At 44.3% G+C, this 23,307-nt stretch overlaps 1 protein-coding gene across 31 annotated transcripts in view; it reads left to right on the plus strand.

Annotated features, from left to right (window-relative positions):
- The window catches only part of phex (phosphate regulating endopeptidase homolog, X-linked), a 26,855-nt gene continuing 3,548 nt past the window's right edge, over nucleotides 1-23,307 (plus strand). For 14 of the 31 annotated variants that reach the window (XR_006762758.1, XR_006762765.1, XR_006762769.1 and 11 more), the window contains exons 1-19: nucleotides 1-490; nucleotides 1,265-1,321; nucleotides 1,393-1,554; nucleotides 1,640-1,723; nucleotides 1,937-2,163; nucleotides 4,967-5,035; nucleotides 6,580-6,696; nucleotides 6,870-6,953; nucleotides 9,724-9,863; nucleotides 16,323-16,416; nucleotides 16,511-16,639; nucleotides 19,075-19,176; nucleotides 19,341-19,418; nucleotides 19,536-19,639; nucleotides 20,316-20,374; nucleotides 20,797-20,851; nucleotides 21,113-21,180; nucleotides 21,363-21,493; nucleotides 21,586-23,307. The exon at nucleotides 21,586-23,307 is cut by the window's right edge. Coding sequence is in view for 4 of the 31 variants with exons in the window: in XM_045711067.1 (XP_045567023.1) it covers nucleotides 367-490; nucleotides 1,265-1,321; nucleotides 1,393-1,554; nucleotides 1,640-1,723; nucleotides 1,937-2,163; nucleotides 4,967-5,035; nucleotides 6,580-6,696; nucleotides 6,870-6,953; nucleotides 9,724-9,863; nucleotides 16,323-16,416; nucleotides 16,511-16,639; nucleotides 19,075-19,176; nucleotides 19,341-19,418; nucleotides 19,536-19,639; nucleotides 20,316-20,374; nucleotides 20,797-20,851; nucleotides 21,113-21,180; nucleotides 21,363-21,493; nucleotides 21,586-21,621 (1,920 nt within the window). In the remaining 27 variants the exon portion in view is untranslated. The remainder of the gene's footprint in view (nucleotides 491-1,264; nucleotides 1,322-1,392; nucleotides 1,555-1,639; nucleotides 1,724-1,936; nucleotides 2,164-4,966; nucleotides 5,036-6,579; nucleotides 6,697-6,869; nucleotides 6,954-9,723; nucleotides 9,864-16,322; nucleotides 16,417-16,510; nucleotides 16,640-19,074; nucleotides 19,177-19,340; nucleotides 19,419-19,535; nucleotides 19,640-20,315; nucleotides 20,375-20,796; nucleotides 20,852-21,112; nucleotides 21,181-21,362; nucleotides 21,494-21,585) is intronic. The other 17 variants (XR_006762757.1, XR_006762748.1, XR_006762760.1 and 14 more) reach the window with 17 other exon arrangements.

Below are 23,307 nucleotides of genomic sequence, written 5' to 3' on the forward strand. Positions count from 1 at the left end.
ACAGAAGTAGGTTGAACCACAGTTTGGAGAGGATTATGGCTAGAGAGATACGGAGACAGAGAGAGAGTTACGGAGAGAGAGAGAGATAAAGAGGCCGACTCAGTAAGAGAGAGAGAGAGAGACATACGGAGACAGACACAGAGAGGGAAGGAGGGAGAGAGACATACGGACACATACACAGAGAGGGAAGGAGGGAGAGAGACACACAGAGAGGGAGGGAGAGAGACATACGGAGACAGACACAGAGAGGGAAGGAGGGAGAGAGACAGAGAGGGAGAGAGGGAGAAAGAGAGAGATATAGATTTGGAGACGGACAAAGAGGTGGCTGAAAGTGAGGTAGTGTGTGCGTCTGTTTTGTTTGGAGACATGGAGATGGAGCATCTGGGTGTGTGTGTTCCTAAACCAGAACAAGGAAACAGTCGGGTCCTAAAGGCTGCGCTGGCCGCGTGTGTGTGTTTCTGCATCGCTCTGCTGCTTGCTGTCATACTGGGTGAGTAGACACACTACTGTTTCACACAGAGTTACACACAACCTCTTTCCCTGAGTGAGTTTAGTCTTGGAAAAAGCTGGTGTTGCAGTAACTGGAGTGGTTGAGGGAGGTGTGTGTGTGTGTGTGTGTGTGTGTGTGTGTGTGTGTGTGTGTGTGTGTGTGTGTGTGTGTGTGTGTGTGTGTGTGTGTGTGTGTGTGTGTGTGTGTGTGTGTGTGTGTGAGGGTGGGGTAGAAGTGGTAACTATTATGTCCTTGTTGTTGTATGAAGCCAACATTTTTGTGGTGAAATGTTGTTTTAATGATATATGTTTCTGTAGATACAGTACACACACTCCTGTCTCTGGTCATGCAAGTGAATAGACAATGGCTATTTGATTTAATTTGGTTCTTTTTAAGGTGTGTGTGTGTGTGTGTGTGTGTGTGTGTGTGTGTGTGTGTGTGTGCGTGTGCGTGCATGTGTGTGTAAGCTATTTGGCATATGTGTTATTAAAATGGAGTCAGCTTTCTCCGTGACACTCAAACCGTAAACAGCTGATGACTGTGTGGGGGGGGATTTTCAGGGCATGGGGGACATCATACAGGGAAGCTGATGACTGTGTGGGGGGGGGGGGGATTTTCAGGGCATGGGGGACACCATACAGGGAAGGAGTGAGAGAGGGGTCAGGTGGTTGTGGGATTGTTTCAGGACATACTGTATATGTCTGTTTATGATTCTGTTTGGGTGGGTGGGGGGGGGGTGTTGTAATCTTCATCAGGTCTCATCCTTTTCCTCAGTTTCCCAGAGAGCCAATCAGGATGTCTTCTGCTTAACTCCAGAATGTATTGAAGCAGGTAGGCCCCACCCACCTTACAGGAAATTGTTGCATGTAGAATGTTGCAATCAGCTTGTAATGTGTGTGTAGCTGGATCTATCCTCAGTAAGATGGACCAGGCTGTGTCTCCCTGTGATGACTTCTATGGGTTCTCCTGTGGTGGCTGGCTGAGAGACAACCCTATTCCTGAAGACTTCTCTTCATACGGCGTCTATCCTTGGTTACGCCAGCACGTTGATATCAAACTCAAAGGTGAGAGAGAGAACGAGATGAGCCCATACACACTCTCATACCGTGACTACACTCCCCCCACCTCTAAATGTTGTCTGAGTTGTAGACTTGCTGGAGGCTCCGTCAGACTCAGATGAGATAGAAGCTGTCAGGAAGGCCAAGGTGTTCTACCGCTCCTGTATGGACGAAGGTAACCTACACACACACACACACACACACACACACACACACACACACACACACACACACACACACACACACACACACACACACACACACACACACACACACACACACACACACACACACACACACACACACGAGGAAGCCGAGATGTTACATGAAAAACAAGTGCTATAGTGGTACAAAGTGTGTGTTTGTGTCTGTGTGTCTCTGTGTGTAGCTATATTGGAGAAAGTGGACAGTGGTCCTCTGTTGAAGCTTTTACAGCAGCCTGAGTTCCACTGGCCCGTCCTGGGGGAGGGGCTTGAGGGGGAGTGGCTCTGGTCACCGGGACGATGGGACCTGCTGCAGACATTGGCTCAGATTAGGAACCAACACAGCAAGAGTGTTCTGATTCGCTTATACATCGCCCCAGATGACAAGAACTCCACCAGCTACATAATTAAGGTGCCCCCTGACTAAATGTGTGTGTTTTCAGTTTGACTGTATAAACCAAGACAGCTCCCAGGCTTCTGTAAACATAGATAGCATTAACTTATTATCATGTAGTTGGACTAGGCCTTGTATAACTTACCATTCTGTATAAGGACCAAGCATGGTATATCATACACTGCATTTGAGGAACAATGGGAAAGTTATTCTGCTTTGAAAGTTGATCAACATGTAACCCCACTTTTAAGAAAATGGACAAGGCCTTGTAATAACGTATCGTTCTGTCTCTGTAGTTGGACCAGGCCTTGTAATAACGTATCTTTCTGTAGTCGGACCAGGCCTTGTAATAACGTATCGTTCTGTCTCTGTAGTTGGACCAGGCCTTGTAATAGGGTATTATTCTGTAGTCGGACCAGGCCTTGTAATAACGTATCGTTCTGTCTCTGTAGTTAGGCCAGGCCTTGTAATGGGTTATTATTCTGTAGTCGGACCAGGCCTTGTAATAACGTATCGTTCTGTCTCTGTAGTCGGACCAGGCCTTGTAATAGGTTGTTATTCTGTAGTCGGACCGGGCCTTGTAATGGGTTGTTATTCTGTAGTTGGGCCAGGCCTTGTAATGGGTTGTTATTCTGTAGTCGGACCAGGCCTTGTAATAACGTATCATTCTGTCTCTGTAGTTGGACCAGGCCTTGTAATAGGTTATTATCTCTGTAGTCGGACCAGGCCTTGTAATGGGTTGTTATTCTGTAGTTGGACCAGGCCTTGTAATAACGTCTCTGTAGTTGGACCAGGCCTTGTAATAACGTATCATTCTGTCTCTGTAGTTGGACCAGGCCTTGTAATAGGTTATTATTCTGTAGTCGGACCAGGCCTTGTAATGGGTTATTATTCTGTAGTTAGACCAGGCCTTGTAATAACGTATCATTCTGTCTCTGTAGTTGGACCAGGCCTTGTATAACCTACCATTCTGTATAAGGACCAAGCATGGTATATCATACACTGCATTTGAGGAACAATGGGAAAGTTATTCTGCTTTGAAAGTTGATCAACATGTAACCCCACTTTTAAGAAAATGGACAAGGCCTTGTAATAACGTATCGTTCTGTCTCTGTAGTTGGACCAGGCCTTGTAATAACGTATCTTTCTGTAGTCGGACCAGGCCTTGTAATAACGTATCGTTCTGTCTCTGTAGTTGGACCAGGCCTTGTAATGGGTTATTATTCTGTAGTCGGACCAGGCCTTGTAATAACATATCGTTCTGTCTCTGTAGTCAGGCCAGGCCTTGTAATGGGTTATTATTCTGTAGTTGGACCAGGCGTTGTAATAACGTATCGTTCTGTCTCTGTAGTCGGACCAGGCCTTGTAATAGGTTATTATTCTGTAGTCGGACCGGGCCTTGTAATAGGTTATTATTCTGTAGTCGGGCCAGGCCTTGTAATGGGTTATTATTCTGTAGTTGGACCAGGCCTTGTAATAACGTATCATTCTGTCTCTGTAGTTGGACCAGGCCTTGTAATAGGTTATTATTCTGTAGTCGGACCAGGCCTTGTAATGGGTTGTTATTCTGTAGTTGGACCAGGCCTTGTAATAACGTATCTTTCTGTAGTTGGACCAGGCCTTGTAATAACGTATCATTCTGTCTCTGTAGTTGGACCAGGCCTTGTAATAGGTTATTATTCTGTAGTCGGACCAGGCCTTGTAATGGGTTATTATTCTGTAGTTAGACCAGGCCTTGTAATAACGTATCATTCTGTCTCTGTAGTTGGACCAGGCCTTGTAATAGGTTATTATTCTGTAGTTGGACCAGGCCTTGTAATGGGTTATTATTCTGTAGTTGGACCAGGCCTTGTAATAACGTATCGTTCTGTCTCTGTAGTTGGACCAGGCCTTGTAATGGGTTATTATTCTGTAGTCGGACCAGGCCTTGTAATGGGTTATTATTCTGTAGTTGGACCAGGCCTTGTAATAACGTATCGTTCTGTCTCTGTAGTTGGACCAGGCCTTGTAATGGGTTATTATTCTGTAGTCGGACCAGGCCTTGTAATGGGTTATTATTCTGTAGTTGGACCAGGCCTTGTAATGGGTTATTATTCTGTAGTCGGGCCAGGCCTTGTAATGGGTTATTATTCTGTAGTCGGGCCAGGCCTTGTAATGGGTTATTATTCTGTAGTTGGACCAGGCCTTGTAATAACGTATCTTTCTGTCTCTGTAGTTGGACCAGGCCTTGTAATGGGTTATTATTCTGTAGTTGGACCAGGCCTTGTAATAACGTATCATTCTGTCTCTGTAGTTGGACCAGGCCTTGTAATAGGTTATTATTCTGTAGTTGGACCAGGCCTTGTAATGGGTTATTATTCTGTAGTTGGACCAGGCCTTGTAATAACGTATCGTTCTGTCTCTGTAGTTGGACCAGGCCTTGTAATGGGTTATTATTCTGTAGTCGGACCAGGCCTTGTAATGGGTTATTATTCTGTAGTTGGACCAGGCCTTGTAATAACGTATCATTCTGTCTCTGTAGTTGGACCAGGCCTTGTAATGGGTTATTATTCTGTAGTCGGACCAGGCCTTGTAATGGGTTATTATTCTGTAGTTGGACCAGGCCTTGTAATGGGTTATTATTCTGTAGTCGGACCAGGCCTTGTAATGGGTTATTATTCTGTAGTCGGGCCAGGCCTTGTAATGGGTTATTATTCTGTAGTTGGACCAGGCCTTGTAATAACGTATCTTTCTGTCTCTGTAGTTGGACCAGGCCTTGTAATGGGTTATTATTCTGTAGTTGGACCAGGCCTTGTAATAACGTATCTTTCTGTCTCTGTAGTTGGACCAGGCCTCTCTGTCTCTCTCCTCCAGAGAAGATTACATCACCAACACCACCAGCGCTCAGGCAGTAAGTCAATAAAAGCTTTCTTAAACTTTAATTGCATATTTATACGTTATGCTTCAACCGATAACGGTGCCCTGTAGAAATAAATTATTAATGTATAACATATGGATCTATGTCTACGTTTGTGTGTAGTATTGTAGTGCTCTCCTATGTTGATGTGTGCAGTATCGAAGTGCTCTCCTAAACCTCATGTTGATGTGTGTAGTATTGTAGTGCTCTCCTATGTTGATGTGTGCAGTATCGTAGTGCTCTCCTAAAACTCATGTTGATGTGTGCAGTATCGTAGTGCTCTCCTATGTTGATGTGTGTAGTATTGTAGTGCTCTCCTATGTTGATGTGTGTAGTATTGTAGTGCTCTCCTAAACCTCATGTTGATGTGTGCAGTATCGTAGTGCTCTCCTAACCCTCATGTTGATGTGTGTAGTATCGTAGTGCTCTCCTAACCCTCATGGTGATGTGTGTAGTATCGTAGTGCTCTCCTATGTTGATGTGTGTAGTATCGTAGTGCTCTCCTAACCCTCATGTTGATGTGTGCAGTATCGTAGTGCTCTCCTAAACCTCATGTTGATGTGTGTAGTGTCGTAGTGCTCTCCTAACCCTCATGGTGATGTGTGTAGTATCGTAGTGCTCTCCTAACCCTCATGGTGATGTGTGTAGTATCGTAGTGCTCTCCTAAACCTCATGTTGATGTGTGCAGTATCGTAGTGCTCTCCTAAACCTCATGTTGATGTGTGCAGTATTGTAGTGCTCTCCTATGTTGATGTGTGTAGTATCGTAGTGCTCTCCTATGTTGATGTGTGTAGTATCGTAGTGCTCTCCTAACCCTCATGGTGATGTGTGTAGTATCGTAGTGCTCTCCTAACCCTCATGGTGATGTGTGTAGTATCGTAGTGCTCTCCTAAACCTCATGTTGATGTGTGCAGTATCGTAGTGCTCTCCTAAACCTCATGTTGATGTGTGCAGTATTGTAGTGCTCTCCTATGTTGATGTGTGTAGTATCGTAGTGCTCTCCTATGTTGATGTGTGTAGTATCGTAGTGCTCTCCTAACCCTCATGTTGATGTGTGTAGTATCGTAGTGCTCTCCTAAACCTCATGGTGATGTGTGCAGTATCGTAGTGCTCTCCTATGTTGATGTGTGTAGTATCGTAGTGCTCTCCTAACCCTCATGTTGATGTGTGTAGTATCGTAGTGCTCTCCTATGTTGATGTGTGTAGTATCGTAGTGCTCTCCTATGTTGATGTGTGCAGTATCGTAGTGCTCTCCTAACCCTCATGGTGGTGTGTGCAGTATCGTAGTGCTCTCCTATGTTGATGTGTGTAGTATCGTAGTGCTCTCCTAACCCTCATGGTGATGTGTGTAGTATCGTAGTGCTCTCCTATGTTGATGTGTGCAGTATCGTAGTGCTCTCCTAACCCTCATGGTGGTGTGTGTAGTATCGTAGTGCTCTCCTAAACCTCATGGTGATGTGTGCAGTATCGAAGTGCTCTCCTAAACCTCATGGTGGTGTGTGTAGTATCGAAGTGCTCTCCTATGTTGATGTGTGCAGTATCGTAGTGCTCTCCTAAACCTCATGGTGGACGTAGCTGTGATGTTAGGAGCTCCACTGGAAGCAGCTGAGATTCAGATGAGTGAAGCACTGGCCTTTGAGACCAAACTGGCTCAGGTGGGTGTGTCTAAGTGTGTGTGTGTGTGTGTGTGTGTGTGTGTGTGTGTGTGTGTGTGTGTGTGTGTGTGTGTGTGTGTGTGTGTGTGTGTGTGTGTGTGTGTGTGTGTGTGTGTGTGTGTGTGTGTGTGTGTGTGTGTTTTATATGTTGTGACTGCTTTTATTCTTTGTAGATTGTGATTCCATTTGAGAACCGGACCAGTGAGAACATGTACAACAGATACACCATCTCCCGTCTCCACCGCTCCATACCCCAGGTACACCATCTCCCGTCTCCACCGCTCCATACCACAGGTACCCATCCTCTATCTCTCCACCGCTCCATACCCCAGGTACCCATCCTCTATCTCTCCACCGCTCCATACCACAGGTACCCATCCTCTATCTCTCCACTGCTCCATACCCCAGGTACCCATCCTCTATCTCTCCACCGCTCCATACCACAGGTACCCATCCTCTATCTCTCCACCGCTCCATACCACAGGTACCCATCCTCTATCTCTCCACCGCTCCATACCCCAGGTACCCATCCTCTATCTCTCCACCGCTCCATACCACAGGTACCCATCCTCTATCTCTCTCCACCGCTCCATACCACAGGTACCCATCCTCTATCTCTCCACCGCTCCATACCACAGGTACCCATCCTCTATCTCTCCACCGCTCCATACCACAGGTACCCATCCTCTATCTCTCCACCGCTCCATACCCCAGGTACCCATCCTCTATCTCTCTCCACCGCTCCATACCACAGGTACCCATCCTCTATCTCTCCACCGCTCCATACCACAGGTACCCATCCTCTATCTCTCCACCGCTCCATACCACAGGTACCCATCCTCTATCTCTCCACCGCTCCATACCACAGGTACCCATCCTCTATCTCTCTCCACCGCTCCATACCACAGGTACCCATCCTCTATCTCTCCACTGCTCCATACCCCAGGTACCCATCCTCTATCTCTCCACCGCTCCATACCCCAGGTACCCATCCTCTATCTCTCCACCGCTCCATACCCCAGGTACCCATCCTCTATCTCTCCACTGCTCCATACCACAGGTACCCATCCTCTATCTCTCCACCGCTCCATACCACAGGTACCCATCCTCTATCTCTCCACCGCTCCATACCCCAGGTACCCATCCTCTATCTCTCTCCACCGCTCCATACCCCAGGTACCCATCCTCTATCTCTCCACCGCTCCATACCCCAGGTACCCATCCTCTATCTCTCTCCACCGCTCCATACCACAGGTACCCATCCTCTATCTCTCCACCGCTCCATACCCCAGGTACCCATCCTCTATCTCTCCACCGCTCCATACCACAGGTACCCATCCTCTATCTCTCCACCGCTCCATACCCCAGGTACCCATCCTCTATCTCTCCACCGCTCCATACCCCAGGTACCCATCCTCTATCTCTCTCCACCGCTCCATACCACAGGTACCCATCCTCTATCTCTCCACCGCTCCATACCCCAGGTACCCATCCTCTATCTCTCCACCGCTCCATACCACAGGTACCCATCCTCTATCTCTCTCCACCGCTCCATACCCCAGGTACACCATCTCCCGTCTCCACCGCTCCATACCACAGGTACCCATCCTCTATCTCTCCACCACTCCATACCCCAGGTACCCATCCTCTATCTCTCCACCGCTCCATACCACAGGTACCCATCCTCTATCTCTCCACCGCTCCATACCACAGGTACCCATCCTCTATCTCTCCACCGCTCCATACCCCAGGTACCCATCCTCTATCTCTCCACCGCTCCATACCACAGGTACCCATCCTCTATCTCTCCACTGCTCCATACCCCAGGTACCCAGGTACCCATCCTCTATCTCTCCACCGCTCCATACCACAGGTACCCATCCTCTATCTCTCCACCGCTCCATACCACAGGTACCCATCCTCTATCTCTCTCCACCGCTCCATACCCCAGGTACCCATCCTCTATCTCTCCACCGCTCCATACCACAGGTACCCATCCTCTATCTCTCCACCGCTCCATACCCCAGGTACCCATCCTCTATCTCTCTCCACCGCTCCATACCCCAGGTACCCATCCTCTATCTCTCCACCGCTCCATACCACAGGTACCCATCCTCTATCTCTCCACCGCTCCATACCCCAGGTACCCATCCTCTATCTCTCCACCGCTCCATACCCCAGGTACCCATCCTCTATCTCTCCACCGCTCCATACCCCAGGTACCCATCCTCTATCTCTCTCCACCGCTCCATACCCCAGGTACCCATCCTCTATCTCTCCACCGCTCCATACCACAGGTACCCATCCTCTATCTCTCCACCGCTCCATACCCCAGGTACCCATCCTCTATCTCTCCACCGCTCCATACCACAGGTACCCATCCTCTATCTCTCCACCGCTCCATACCACAGGTACCCATCCTCTATCTCTCCACCGCTCCATACCCCAGGTACGCATCCTCTATCTCTCCACCGCTCCATACCCCAGGTACCCATCCTCTATCTCTCCACTGCTCCATACCACAGGTACCCATCCTCTATCTCTCCACCGCTCCATACCACAGGTACCCATCCTCTATCTCTCCACCGCTCCATACCCCAGGTACCCATCCTCTATCTCTCTCCACCGCTCCATACCACAGGTACCCATCCTCTATCTCTCCACCGCTCCATACCACAGGTACCCATCCTCTATCTCTCCACCGCTCCATACCCCAGGTACCCATCCTCTATCTCTCCACCGCTCCATACCACAGGTACCCATCCTCTATCTCTCCACCGCTCCATACCCCAGGTACCCATCCTCTATCTCTCCACCGCTCCATACCACAGGTACCCATCCTCTATCTCTCCACCGCTCCATACCCCAGGTACCCATCCTCTATCTCTCCACCGCTCCATACCCCAGGTACCCATCCTCTATCTCTCATGTGTGAGTCGAACAGTTTCTCACTCTCCCTCTGTGTGTGTGTGTGTGTGTGTGTGTGTGTGTGTGTGTGTGTGTGTGTGTGTGTGTGTGTGTGTGTAGTTTGACTGGTTGTCCTTTGTGAAGTCAGTAGTAGAGTCGAAAGGAGAAGGTATTTCTGTCCACTCGTCTGAGCCAGTGATCGTCCGTGTCCCCACCTACTTCAAAAAGCTGTTTAAACTCCTCAACGCCACTGAACCCAGGTACACACACACACACACACACACACACACACACACACACACACACACACACACACACACACACACACAGTATAGGACAGTTAGTCACTATGTCATGTGGTTTCTATATTGTTGCTATAGGACAGTTAGTAGCTATGTCATATGGTTTCTATAGGACAGTTAGTAGCTATGTCATATGGTGTCTATAGGACAGTTAGTAACTATGTCATGTGGTTTCTATAGGACAGTTAGTAACTATGTCATGTGGTTTCTATGGGACAGTTAGTAACTATGTCATGTGGTTTCTATATTGTTGCTATATGGACAGTTAGTAACTATGTCATGTGGTTTCTATATGGTTTATATAGGACAGTTAGTAACTATGTCATATGGTTTCTATAGGACAGTTAGTAACTATGTCATGTGGTTTCTATAGGACAGTTAGTAACTATGTCATGTGGTTTCTATGGGACAGTTAGTAACTATGTCATGTGGTTTCTATATTGTTGCTATATGGACAGTTAGTAACTATGTCATGTGATTTCTATAGGACAGTTATTAACTATGTCATATGGTTTCTATAGGACAGTTAGTAACTATGTCATATGGTTTCTATTGGACAGTTAGTAACTATGTCATGTGGTTTCTATATGGTTTCTATAGGACAGTTAGTAACTATGTCATATGGTTTATATAGGACAGTTAGTAACTATGTCATGTGGTTTCTATAGGACAGTTAGTCACTATGTCATATGGTTTCTATAGGGCAGTTAGTAACTATGTCATGTGGTTTCTATGGGACAGTTAGTAACTATGTCATGTGGTTTCTATATTGTTGCTATATGGACAGTTAGTAACTATGTCATGTGGTTTCTATATGGTTTATATAGGACAGTTAGTAACTATGTCATATGGTTTCTATAGGACAGTTAGTAACTATGTCATGTGGTTTCTATAGGACAGTTAGTAACTATGTCATGTGGTTTCTATGGGACAGTTAGTAACTATGTCATGTGGTTTCTATATTGTTGCTATATGGACAGTTAGTAACTATGTCATGTGATTTCTATAGGACAGTTATTAACTATGTCATATGGTTTCTATAGGACAGTTAGTAACTATGTCATATGGTTTCTATTGGACAGTTAGTAACTATGTCATGTGGTTTCTATATGGTTTCTATAGGACAGTTAGTAACTATGTCATATGGTTTATATAGGACAGTTAGTAACTATGTCATGTGGTTTCTATAGGACAGTTAGTCACTATGTCATATGGTTTCTATAGGGCAGTTAGTAACTATGTCATGTGGTTTCTATAGGACAGTTATTAACTATGTTATATGGTTTCTATATGGTTTCTATTGGACAGTTATTAACTATGTTATATGGTTTCTATATGGTGTCTATAGGACAGTTAGTAACTATGTCATGTGGTTTCTATAGGACAGTTAATAACTATGTCATGTGGTTTCTATATGGTTTCTATAGGACAGTTAGTAACTATGTCATGTGGTTTCTATAGGACAGTTAGTAACTATGTCATGTGGTTTCTATAGGACAGTTAGTAACTATGTCATGTGGTTTCTATATGGTTTCTATAGGACAGTTAGTAACTATGTCATGTGGTTTCTATATGACAGTTAGTAACTATGTGATGTGTTTTCTATAGGACAGTTAGTAACTATGTCAGATGGTTTCTATAGGACAGTTATTAACTATGTCATATGGTTTCTATAGGACAGTTAGTAACTATGTCATATGGTTTCTATTGGACAGTTAGTAACTATGTCATGTGGTTTCTATATGGTTTCTATAGGACAGTTAGTAACTATGTCATATGGTTTATATAGGACAGTTAGTAACTATGTCATGTGGTTTCTATAGGACAGTTAGTCACTATGTCATATGGTTTCTATAGGGCAGTTAGTAACTATGTCATGTGGTTTCTATAGGACAGTTATTAACTATGTCATATGGATTCTATAGGACAGTTAGTAACTATGTCATGTGGTTTCTATATGGTTTCTATAGGACAGTTAGTAACTATGTCATGTGGTTTCTATAGGACAGTTATTAACTATGTTATATGGTTTCTATATGGTTTCTATAGGACAGTTAGTAACTATGTCATGTGGTTTCTATAGGACAGTTAATAACTATGTCATGTGGTTTCTATATGGTTTCTATAGGACAGTTAGTAACTATGTCATGTGGTTTCTATAGGACAGTTAGTAACTATGTCATATGGTTTCTATAGACAGTTAGTAACTATGTCATGTGGTTTCTATATGGTTTCTATAGGACAGTTAGTAACTATGTCATGTGACATAATATGTCAGATGGTTTCTATGGGACAGTTACTAACTATGTCATGTGGTTTCTATATGGTTTCTATAGGACAGTTAGTAACTATGTCATATGGTTTCTATAGACAGTTAGTAACTATGTCATGTGGTTTCTATATGGTTTCTATAGGACAGTTAGTAACTATGTCATGTGTTTTCTATATGGTTTCTATAGGACAGTTAGTAACTATGTCATATGGTTTATAGAGGACAATTAGTAACTATGTCATATGGTTTCTATAGGACAGTTAGTAACTATGTCATGTGGTTTCTATATGGTTTCTATAGGACAGTTAATAACTATGTCATGTGGTTTCTATATGGTTTCTATAGGACAGTTAGTAACTATGTCATGTGGTTTCTATATGGTTTCTATGGGACAGTTAGTAACTATGTCATGTGGTTTCTATATGGTTTCTATAGGACAGTTAATAACTATGTCATATGGTTTCTACAGGACAGTTAGTAACTATGTCATATGGTTTCTATAGGACAGTTAGTAACTATGTCATGTGGTTTCTATATGGTTTCTATAGGACAGTTAGTAACTATGTCATATGGTTTCTATAGGACAGTTAGTAACTATGTCATGTGGTTTCTATATGACAGCTAGTAAATATGTCATGTGGTTTCTATAGGACAGTTAGTAACTATGTCATGTGGTTTCTATATGACAGTTAGTAACTATGTGATGTGGTTTCTATAGGACAGTTAGTAACTATGTCATATGGTTTCTATATGACAGTAACTATGTCATGTGGTTTCTATAGGACAGTTAGTAACTATGTCATGTGGTTTCTATATGACAGTTAGTAACTATGTGATGTGGTTTCTATAGGACAGTTAGTAACTATGTCATATGGTTTCTATATGACAGTTAGTAACTATGTCATGTGGCTTCTATAGGACAGTTAGTAACTTTGTCATGTGGTTTCTATAGGACAGTTAGTAACTATGTCATGTGGCTTCTATAGGACAATTAGTAACTATGTCATGTGGTTTCTATAGACAGTTAGTAACTATGTCATATGGTTTCTATAGGACAGTTAGTAACTATGTTATATGGTTTCTATAGGACAGTTAGTAACTATGTCATGTGGTTTTTATATGGTTTCTATAGGACAGTTAGTAACTATGTCATGTGGTTTCTATAGACAGTTAGTAACTATGTCATGTGGTTTCTATAGGACAGTTAGTAACTATGTCATGTGGTTTCTATATGGTTTCTATAGGACAGTTAGTAACTATGTCATGTGGTTTCTATATGGTTTCTATAGGACAGTTAGTAACTATGTCATGTGTTTTCTATAGGACATTTAGTAACTATGTCATATGGTTTCTATAGGACAGTTAGTAACTATGTTATATGGTTTCTATAGGACAGTTAGTAACTATGTCATGTGGTTTTTATATGGTTTCTATAGGAGAGTTAGTAACTATGTCATGTGGTTTCTATAGACAGTTAGTAACTATGTCATGTGGTTTCTATAGGACAGTTAGTAACTATGTCATATGGTTTCTATAGACAGTTAGTAACTATGCCATGTGGTTTCTATAGGACAGTTAGTAACTATGTCATGTGGTTTTTATAGGACAGTTAGTAACTATGTCATATGGTTTCTATAGACAGTTAGTAACTATGTCATGTGGTTTCTATATGGTTTCTATAGGACAGTTAGTAACTATGTCATGTGTTTTCTATAGGACAGTTAGTAACTATGTCATATGGTTTATAGAGGACAGTTAGTAACTATGTCATATTGTTTATAGAGGACAATTAGTAACTATGTCATATGGTTTCTATAGGACAGTTAGTAACTATGTCATATGGTTTCTATATGGTTTCTGTAGGACAGTTAGTAACTATGTCATGTGGTTTCTATATGGTTTCTATAGGACAGTTACTAACTATGTCATGTGGTTTCTATATGGTTTCTATAGGACAGTTAGTAACTATGTCATATGGTTTCTATATGGTTTCTATAGGACAGTTAGTAACTATGTCATGTGGTTTCTATATGACAGTTAGTAACTATGTCATGTGGTTTCTATAGGACAGTTAGTAACTATGTCATGTGGTTTCTATATGGTTTCTATAGGACAGTTAGTAACTATGTCATGTGGTTTCTATAGGACAGTTAGTAACTATGTCATGTGGTTTCTATATGGTTTCTATAGGACAGTTAGTTACTATGTCATATGGTTTCTATAGGACAGTTAGTAACTATGTCATATGGTTTCTATAGGACAGTTATTAACTATGTCATGTGTTTTCTATAGGACAGTTAGTAACTATGTCATATGGTTTATAGAGGACAGTTAGTAACTATGTCATATGGTTTCTATAGGACAGTTAGTAACTATGTCATGTGGTTTCTATATGACAGTTAGTAACTATGTGATGTGGTTTCTATAGGACAGTTAGTAACTATGTCATTTGGTTTCTATATGACAGTTAGTAACTATGTCATGTGGCTTCTATAGGACAGTTAGTAACTATGTCATGTGGTTTCTATATGGCAGTTAGTAACTATGTCATATGGTTTCTATAGGACAGTTAGTAACTATGTTATATGGTTTCTATAGGACAGTTAGTAACTATGTCATGTGGTTTCTATATGGTTTCTATAGGACAGTTAGTAACTATGTCATGTGTTTTCTATAGGACAGTTAGTAACTATGTCATATGGTTTATAGAGGACAGTTAGTAACTATGTCATATGGTTTCTATAAGACAGTTAGTAACTATGTCATATGGTTTCTATATGGTTTCTGTAGGACAGTTAGTAACTATGTCATGTGGTTTCTATATGGTTTCTATAGGACAGTTAATAACTATGTCATGTGGTTTCTATATGGTTTCTATAGGACAGTTAGTAACTATGTCATGTGGTTTCTATATGGTTTCTATAGGACAGTTAGTAACTATGTCATATGGTTTCTATAGGACAGTTAGTAACTATGTCATGTGGTTTCTATATGGTTTCTATAGGACAGTTAGTAACTATGTCGTGTGGTTTCTATATGGTTTCTATAGGACAGTTAGTAACTATGTCATGTGGTTTCTATATGGTTTCTGTAGGACAGTTAGTAATTATGTCATGTGGTTTCTATATGGTTTCTATATGACAGTTAGTAACTATGTCATATGGTTTCTATAGGACAGTTAATAACTATGTCATGTGGTTTCTATATTGTTTCTATAGGACAGTTAATAAATATGTCATATGGTTTCTATAGGTCAGTTAGTAACTATGTCATATGGTTTCTATAGGACAGTTAGTAACTATGTCATGTGGTTTCTATATGGTTTCTGTAGGACAGTTAGTAACTATGTCATGTGGTTTCTATATGGTTTCTATACGACAGTTAGTAACTATGTCATGTGGTTTCTATAGGACAGTTAGTAACTATGTCATGTGGTTTCTATATGGTTTCTATAGGACAGTTAGTTACTATGTCATATGGTTTCTATAGGACAGTTAGTAACTATGTCATATGGTTTCTATAGGACAGTTATTAACTATGTCATATGGTTTATATAGGACAGTTAGTAACTATGTCATATGGTTTCTATAGGACAGTTAGTAACTATGTCATGTGGTTTCTATAGGACAGTTAGTAACTATGTCATAGGGTTTCTATAGGACAGTTAGTAACTATGTCATGTGGTTTCTATATGGTTTCTATAGGACAGTTAGTAACTATGTTATATGGTTTCTATAGGACAGTTAGTAACTATGTCATGTGGTTTCTATAGGACAGTTAGTAACTATGTCATATGGTTTCTATAGGACAGTTAGTAACTATGTCATATGGTTTCTATAGGACAGTTAGTAACTATGTCATGTGGTTTCTATATGGTTTCTATAGGACAGTTAGTAACTATGTCATCTGGTTTCTATAGGACAGTTAGTAACTATGTCATATGGTTTCTATAGGACAGTTAGTAACTATGTCATATGGTTTCTATAGGACAGTTAGTAACTATGTCATCTGGTTTCTATAGGACAGTTAGTAACTATGTCATGTGGTTTCTATGTGGTTTCTATAGGACAGTTAGTAACTATGTCATGTGGTTTCTATAGGACAGTTAGTAACTATGTCATGTGGTTTCTATGTGGTTTCTATAGGACAGTTAGTAACTATGTCATGTGGAGGACAGTGTTCTCCAGGATCACAGCTCTCAGCCGACGCTTCTTGTACAGATATCTGGACTTCACACGGGTCTGTTCAACACACGCTCACTTTTCAACCCTTTCCAAGCACATACACCATCACTCACACACTCATAAATCAGTTTTGACCGGTGTATTTTTAGGTAACCACAGGAACGACCTCCCTGACCCCTCGTTGGGATAAGTGTGTTAACTACGTAGAGAACACTCTGGTCTACGCAACCGGACGTCTCTTCATCAACACACACTTCCAGGAGGACAAGAAACACATGGTGGGTGTGGTTCTGTGGGTGTGGTTCTGTGTGTGTGGTTCTGTGTGTGTGTGGTTCTGTGTGTGTGGTTCTGTGTGTGTGGTTCTGTGTGTGTGGTTCTGTGTGTGTGGTTCTGTGTGTGTGGTTGTGTGTGTGTGGTTCTGTGTGTGTGTGTGGTTCTGTGGTTGTGTGTGTGTGTGTGTGTGGTTCTGTGTGTGTGTGTGTGGTTGTGTGTGTGTGTGGATTGGTTTGATCGGTGTGTGTGGTTGTGTGTGTGTGTGGTTCTGTGTGTGTGTGTGTGTGTGGTTCTGTGTGGGTTGGTTTGATCGGTGTGTGTGGTTGTGTGTGTGTGTGTGTGTGGTTCTGTGTGGGTTGGTTTGATCGGTGTGTGTGGTTGTGTGTGTGTGGTTGGTTTGATCGGTGTGTGTGGTTGTGTGTGTGGTTGTGTGTGTGTGTGTGTGTGTGGGTTGGTTTGATCGGTGTGTGTGGTTGTGTGTGTGGTTGTGTGTGTGTGTGGTTCTGTGTGGTGGTGGTTTGATCGGTGTGTGTGGTTGTGTGTGTGGTTGTGTGTGTGTGTGGTTCTGTGTGGGTTGGTTTGATCGTGTGTGTGTGGTTGTGTGTGTGTGTGTGTGTGTGTGGTTCTGTGTGGGTTGGTTTGATCGGTGTGTGTGGTTGTGTGTGTGTGTGTGTGTGGGTTGGTTTGATCGGTGTGTGTGGTTGTGTGTGTGGTTGTGTGTGTGGTTCTGTGTGGGTTGGTTTGATCGGTGTGTGTGGTTGTGTGTGTGGTTGTGTGTGTGTGTGTGTGTGTGTGGGTTGGTTTGATCGGTGTGTGTGTGTGTGTGTGTGGTTGTGTGTGTGTGTGTGTGTGGGTTGGTTTGATCGGTGTGTGTGGTTGTGTGTGTGGTTGTGTGTGTGGTTGTGTGTGTGTGTGTGTGTGTGGGTTGGTTTGATCGGTGTGTGTGGTTGTGTGTGTGGTTGTGTGTGTGGTTGTGTGTGTGGTTGTGTGTGTGTGTGTGTGTTGTGTGTGTGTGGTTGTGTGTGTGGTTGTGTGTGTGTGTGTGTGTGGGTTGGTTTGATCGGTGTGTGTGGTTGTGTGTGTGGTTGTGTGTGTGTGTGGTTCTGTGTGGGTTGGTTTGATCGGTGTGTGTGGTTGTGTGTGTGTGTGTGTGTGTGGGTTGGTTTGATCGGTGTGTGTGGTTGTGTGTGTGGTTTTGTGTGTGTGTGTGTGTGTGTGTGGTTGTGTGTGTGGTTGTGTGTGTGTGTGTGTGTGTGTGTGTGGTTGTGTGTGTGTGGTTGTGTGTGTGTGTGTGTGTGTGTGTGTGTGTGTGTGTGTGGGTTGGTTTGATCGGTGTGTGTGTGTGTGTGTGTGTGTGGGTTGGTTTGATCGGTGTGTGTGTGTGTGTGTGTGTGGGTGGGTTGGTTTGATCGGTGTGTGTGGTTGTGTGTGTGTGTGTGTGTGGGTTGGTTTGATCGGTGTGTGTGGTTGTGTGTGTGGTTGTGTGTGTGTGTGTGTGTGTGGGTTGGTTTGATCGGTGTGTGTGGTTGTGTGTGTGGTTGTGTGTGTGTGTGGTTCTGTGTGGGTTGGTTTGATCGGTGTGTGTGGTGTGTGTGTGTGTGTGTGTGTGGGTTGGTTTGATCGGTGTGTGGTTGTGTGTGTGGTTGTGTGTGTGTGTGTGTGTGTGTGTGGTTGTGTGTGTGGTTGTGTGTGTGTGGTTGTGTGTGTGTGTGTGTGTGTGTGTGTGGTTGTGTGTGTGTGGTTGTGTGTGGTTGTGTGTGTGTGTGTGTGTGTGTGTGTGTGTGGTTGTGTGTGTGTGTGTGTGTGTGTGTGTGTGTGTGTGTGTGTGGGTTGGTTTGATCGGTGTGTGTGGTTGTGTGTGTGTGTGTGTGTGTGTGTGTGTGTGTGTGTGTGTGTGTGTGTGTGGTTGTGTGTGTGTGTGTGTGTGTGTGTGTGTGTTGTGTGTGTGGTTGTGTGTGGTTGTGTGTGTGTGTGTGTGTGTGTGTGTGTGTGTGTGTGGTTGTGTGTGTGGTGTGTGTGTGTGTGTGTGTGTGGGTTGGTTTGATCGGTGTGTGTGGTTGTGTGTGTGTGTGTGTGTGTGTGTGTGTGTGTGTGTGTGTGTGTGTGTGTGTGTGTGGGTTGGTTGTGTGTGTGTGTGTGTGTGTGTGTGTGTGTGTGTGGGTGTGTGTGTGTGTGTGGTTGTGTGTGTGTGTGTGTGTGTGTGTGGTTGTGTGTGTGTGTGTGTGTGTGTGTGTGTGTGTGTGTGTGTGTGTGTGTGTGTGTGTGTGTGTGTGTGTGTGTGGTTGTGTGTGTGTGTGTGTGTGTGTGTGTGGTTGTGTGTGTGTGTGTGTGTGTGTGTGTGTGTGGGTGGTTTGTCGGTGTGTGTGTGTGTGTGTGTGTGTGTGTGTGTGTGTGTGTGTGTGTGTGTGTGGGTTGGTTTGATCGGTGTGTGTGTCTGTAGATGGAGGAGCTGATTGAAGGAGTTCGCTGGGCGTTCATCAACATGCTGGAGAGAGACAACGACTGGATGGATGGACCGACCAAGAAGAGAGCAGTAGAGAAGGTGTCTGTCTGTCTGTCTGTCTGTCTGTCTGTCTGTCTGTCTGTCTGTCTGTCTGTCTGTCTGTCTGTCTGTCTGTCTGTCTGTCTGTCTGTCTGTCTGTCTGTCTGTCTGTCCGTCTGTCTGAATCCAAAACACTGGTGGAGACTCTCTCTGTCTCTCTCCAGGCCCAGACAGTCCTGGCTAAGGTTGGCTATCCTGAGTTCATACTGAATGACACCTACATCAACCAAGACATAAAAGAGGTGTGGATTCATCTGTGTGTGTTTATGTATGTTATTGTCCGTATATTAGTGTGTGTGTGTGTACTAATTTGTGTATTTGTGTGTTGTGTGTGTGTTTGTGTGTGTTTGCGTGTGTAGCTTGTATTCTCTGAGGACAACTACTTCGATAATGTGATGCAGACTCTGCGTTTCATTGCCCAATCGGATATCAGCTGGCTGCGGAGGACTGTCCCTCGCACTGAGTGAGAGCCTATGACAACCACTGGTGGAGAAACCCACCAATCGTAGAAAAATGCATTGAAAGTATAGGGAGCATTACTTCCATCTACATGACATTTGAGTCATTTTGCAGATGCTGTTATCCCGAGCCACTTCCTGTCCTTCGTCTTTAGATAGCTAGGTGGGTCAACCACATATCACAGTCAGTAAAACACCTCCCTCAATAAAGTAGCTATCAGCAATGCCAGAGCTAGAAAGAAAACAAATCAAATCAAATGTATTTATAAAGCCCTTCGTACATCAGCTGATATCTCAAAGTGCTGTACAGAAACCCAGCCTAAAACCCCAAACAGCAAGCAATGCAGGTGTAGAAGCACGGTGGCTAGGAAAAACTCCCTAGAAAGGCCAAAACCTAGGAAGAAACCTAGAGAGGAACCAGGCTATGAGGGGTGGCCAGTCCTCTTCTGGCTGTGCCGGGTGGAGATTATAACAGAACATAGTCAAGATGTTAAAATGTTCATAAATGACCAGCAGGGTCAGATAATAATAATCACAGTAGTGTTTTAGTGAAAGAAAGGCCACTTCAACGCTACTTAACGTCCATCAGCGTTCACCTACCTTTTACCACTACATCACTGATGACAACCACCCTGGCGGTTGACTTCCTGGTTATGATGTCACTTTCGGTGTGTGTTCTAGGTGGTTCACCAATCCCACGACAGTAAACGCCTTCTACAGCTCCTCCACCAATCAAATCAGTAAGATACACACACACACACACACACACACACACACACACACACACACACACACACCACACACACACACGCACACACGCACACACGCCACGCACACCACACACACACACCACACACACCACACACCGCACACACACCACACACACACACACCACACACACACACACACACACACACACACACACCACACACGCACACACACACCACACACACACACCACACGCACACACCACACACGCACACACCGCACACACACCACACACACCACACACACACACACACACACCACACACACACACACACACACACACACACACACACACACACACACACACACACACACCACACACACACACCACACACACACACGCGCGAACACATTGCGTTGGCACTGGATTCAAACTGTTCTGTGTTTTACCCAGGGTTCCCGGCTGGAGAGCTCCAGAAGCCTTTCTTCTGGGGTCGGGACTACCCTCGGTGAGATCACACACACACACACACGCACACGCACACACACACCACACACCACACACACACCACACACACCACACACCACACACACACACACCACACACACACACACAGGCAGAGCCAGGCATTAGCCGATGAACATATTTCTGGTGTGTGTGTGTGTATGTGTGTGTGTGTGTGTGTGTGTGTGTGTGTGTGTGTGTGTGTGTGTGTGTGTGTGTGTGTGTGTGTGTGTGTGTGTGTGTGTGTGTGTGTGTGTGTATTCAGGTCTCTTAGCTATGGCGCCATAGGAGTGATTGTAGGACATGAACTAACACACGGCTTTGACAACAATGGTGAGTCACATACAGTGCATTACAACTACACACAAACAAACACACACACTTTTATAAAGAAGGTGTGTGTGTGTGTGTGTGTGTGTGTGTGTGTGTGTGTGTGTGTGTGTGTGTGTGTGTGTGTGTGTGTGTGTGTGTGTGTGTGTGTGTGTGTGTGTGTGTGTGTGTGTGTGTGTGTGTAGGGAGGAAGTATGATCAGGATGGGAACATGGACCAGTGGTGGAGCAATGCGTCAATCACAGCCTTCACTGACAAGACCCAGTGTATGATCGACCAATACAACAGCTATCGCTGGGAGGAGGCGGGACTAAATGTAAGACGCACACTCATCATCATCATCTGTTCGTCACGGGTCGGCTGGAGAGTGTTGAGGGTTAGAACAGAACAGTGTTGATCTGTAATCAGGTGAGGGGGAAGAGGACCCTAACAGAACAGTGTTGATCTGTTATCCTGTTTAATCAGGTGAGGGGGAAGAGGACCCTAACAGAACAGTGTTGATCTGTTATCCTGTTTAATCAGGTGAGGGGGAAGAGGACCCTAGCAGAACAGTGTTGATCTGTAATCAGGTGAGGGGGAAGAGGACCCTAGCAGAACAGTGTTGATCTGTAATCAGGTGAGGGGGAAGAGGACCCTAGCAGAACAGTGTTGATCTGTTATCCTGTTTAATCAGGTGAGGGGGAAGAGGACCCTAGCAGAACAGTGTTGATCTGTTATCCTGTTTAATCAGGTGAGGGGGAAGAGGACCCTAACAGAACAGTGTTGATCTGTTATCCTGTTTAATCAGGTGAGGGGGAAGAGGACCCTAACAGAACAGTGTTGATCTGTTATCCTGTTTAATCAGGTGAGGGGGAAGAGGACCCTAACAGAACAGTGTTGATCTGTAATCAGGTGAGGGGGAAGAGGACCCTAACAGAACAGTGTTGATCTGTTATCCTGTTTAATCAGGTGAGGGGGAAGAGGACCCTAGCAGAACAGTGTTGATCTGTTATCCTGTTTAATCAGGTGAGGGGGAAGAGGACCCTAACAGAACAGTGTTGATCTGTTATCCTGTTTAATCAGGTGAGGGGGAAGAGGACCCTAGCAGAACAGTGTTGATCTGTTATCCTGTTTAATCAGGTGAGGGGGAAGAGGACCCTAACAGAACAGTGTTGATCTGTTATCCTGTTTAATCAGGTGAGGGGGAAGAGGACCCTAGCAGAACAGTGTTGATCTGTTATCAGGTGAGGGGGAAGAGGACCCTAGCAGAACAGTGTTGATCTGTTATCCTGTTTAATCAGGTGAGGGGGAAGAGGACCCTAGCAGAACAGTGTTGATCTGTTATCCTGTTTAATCAGGTGAGGGGGAAGAGGACCCTAACAGAACAGTGTTGATCTGTTATCCTGTTTAATCAGGTGAGGGGGAAGAGGACCCTAGCAGAACAGTGTTGATCTGTTATCCTGTTTAATCAGGTGAGGGGGAAGAGGACCCTAACAGAACAGTGTTGATCTGTTATCCTGTTTAATCAGGTGAGGGGGAAGAGGACCCTAGCAGAACAGTGTTGATCTGTAATCAGGTGAGGGGGAAGAGGACCCTAACAGAACAGTGTTGATCTGTTATCCTGTTTAATCAGGTGAGGGGGAAGAGGACCCTAACAGAACAGTGTTGATCTGTAATCAGGTGAGGGGGAAGAGGACCCTAGCAGAACAGTGTTGATCTGTAATCAGGTGAGGGGGAAGAGGACCCTAGCAGAACAGTGTTGATCTGTAATCAGGTGAGGGGGAAGAGGACCCTAGCAGAACAGTGTTGATCTGTAATCAGGTGAGGGGGAAGAGGACCCTAGCAGAATAGTGTTGATCTGTTATCCTGTTTAATCAGGTGAGGGGGAAGAGGACCCTAACAGAACAGTGTTGATCTGTAATCAGGTGAGGGGGAAGAGGACCCTAGCAGAACAGTGTTGATCTGTTATCCTGTTTAATCAGGTGAGGGGGAAGAGGACCCTAACAGAACAGTGTTGATCTGTAATCAGGTGAGGGGGAAGAGGACCCTAACAGAACAGTGTTGATCTGTTATCCTGTTTAATCAGGTGAGGGGGAAGAGGACCCTAGCAGAACAGTGTTGATCTGTAATCAGGTGAGGGGGAAGAGGACC

Source organism: Salmo salar, chromosome ssa29 (genome assembly GCF_905237065.1).
Source record: "Salmo salar chromosome ssa29, Ssal_v3.1, whole genome shotgun sequence".
Lineage (NCBI taxonomy): Eukaryota > Metazoa > Chordata > Actinopteri > Salmoniformes > Salmonidae > Salmo > Salmo salar.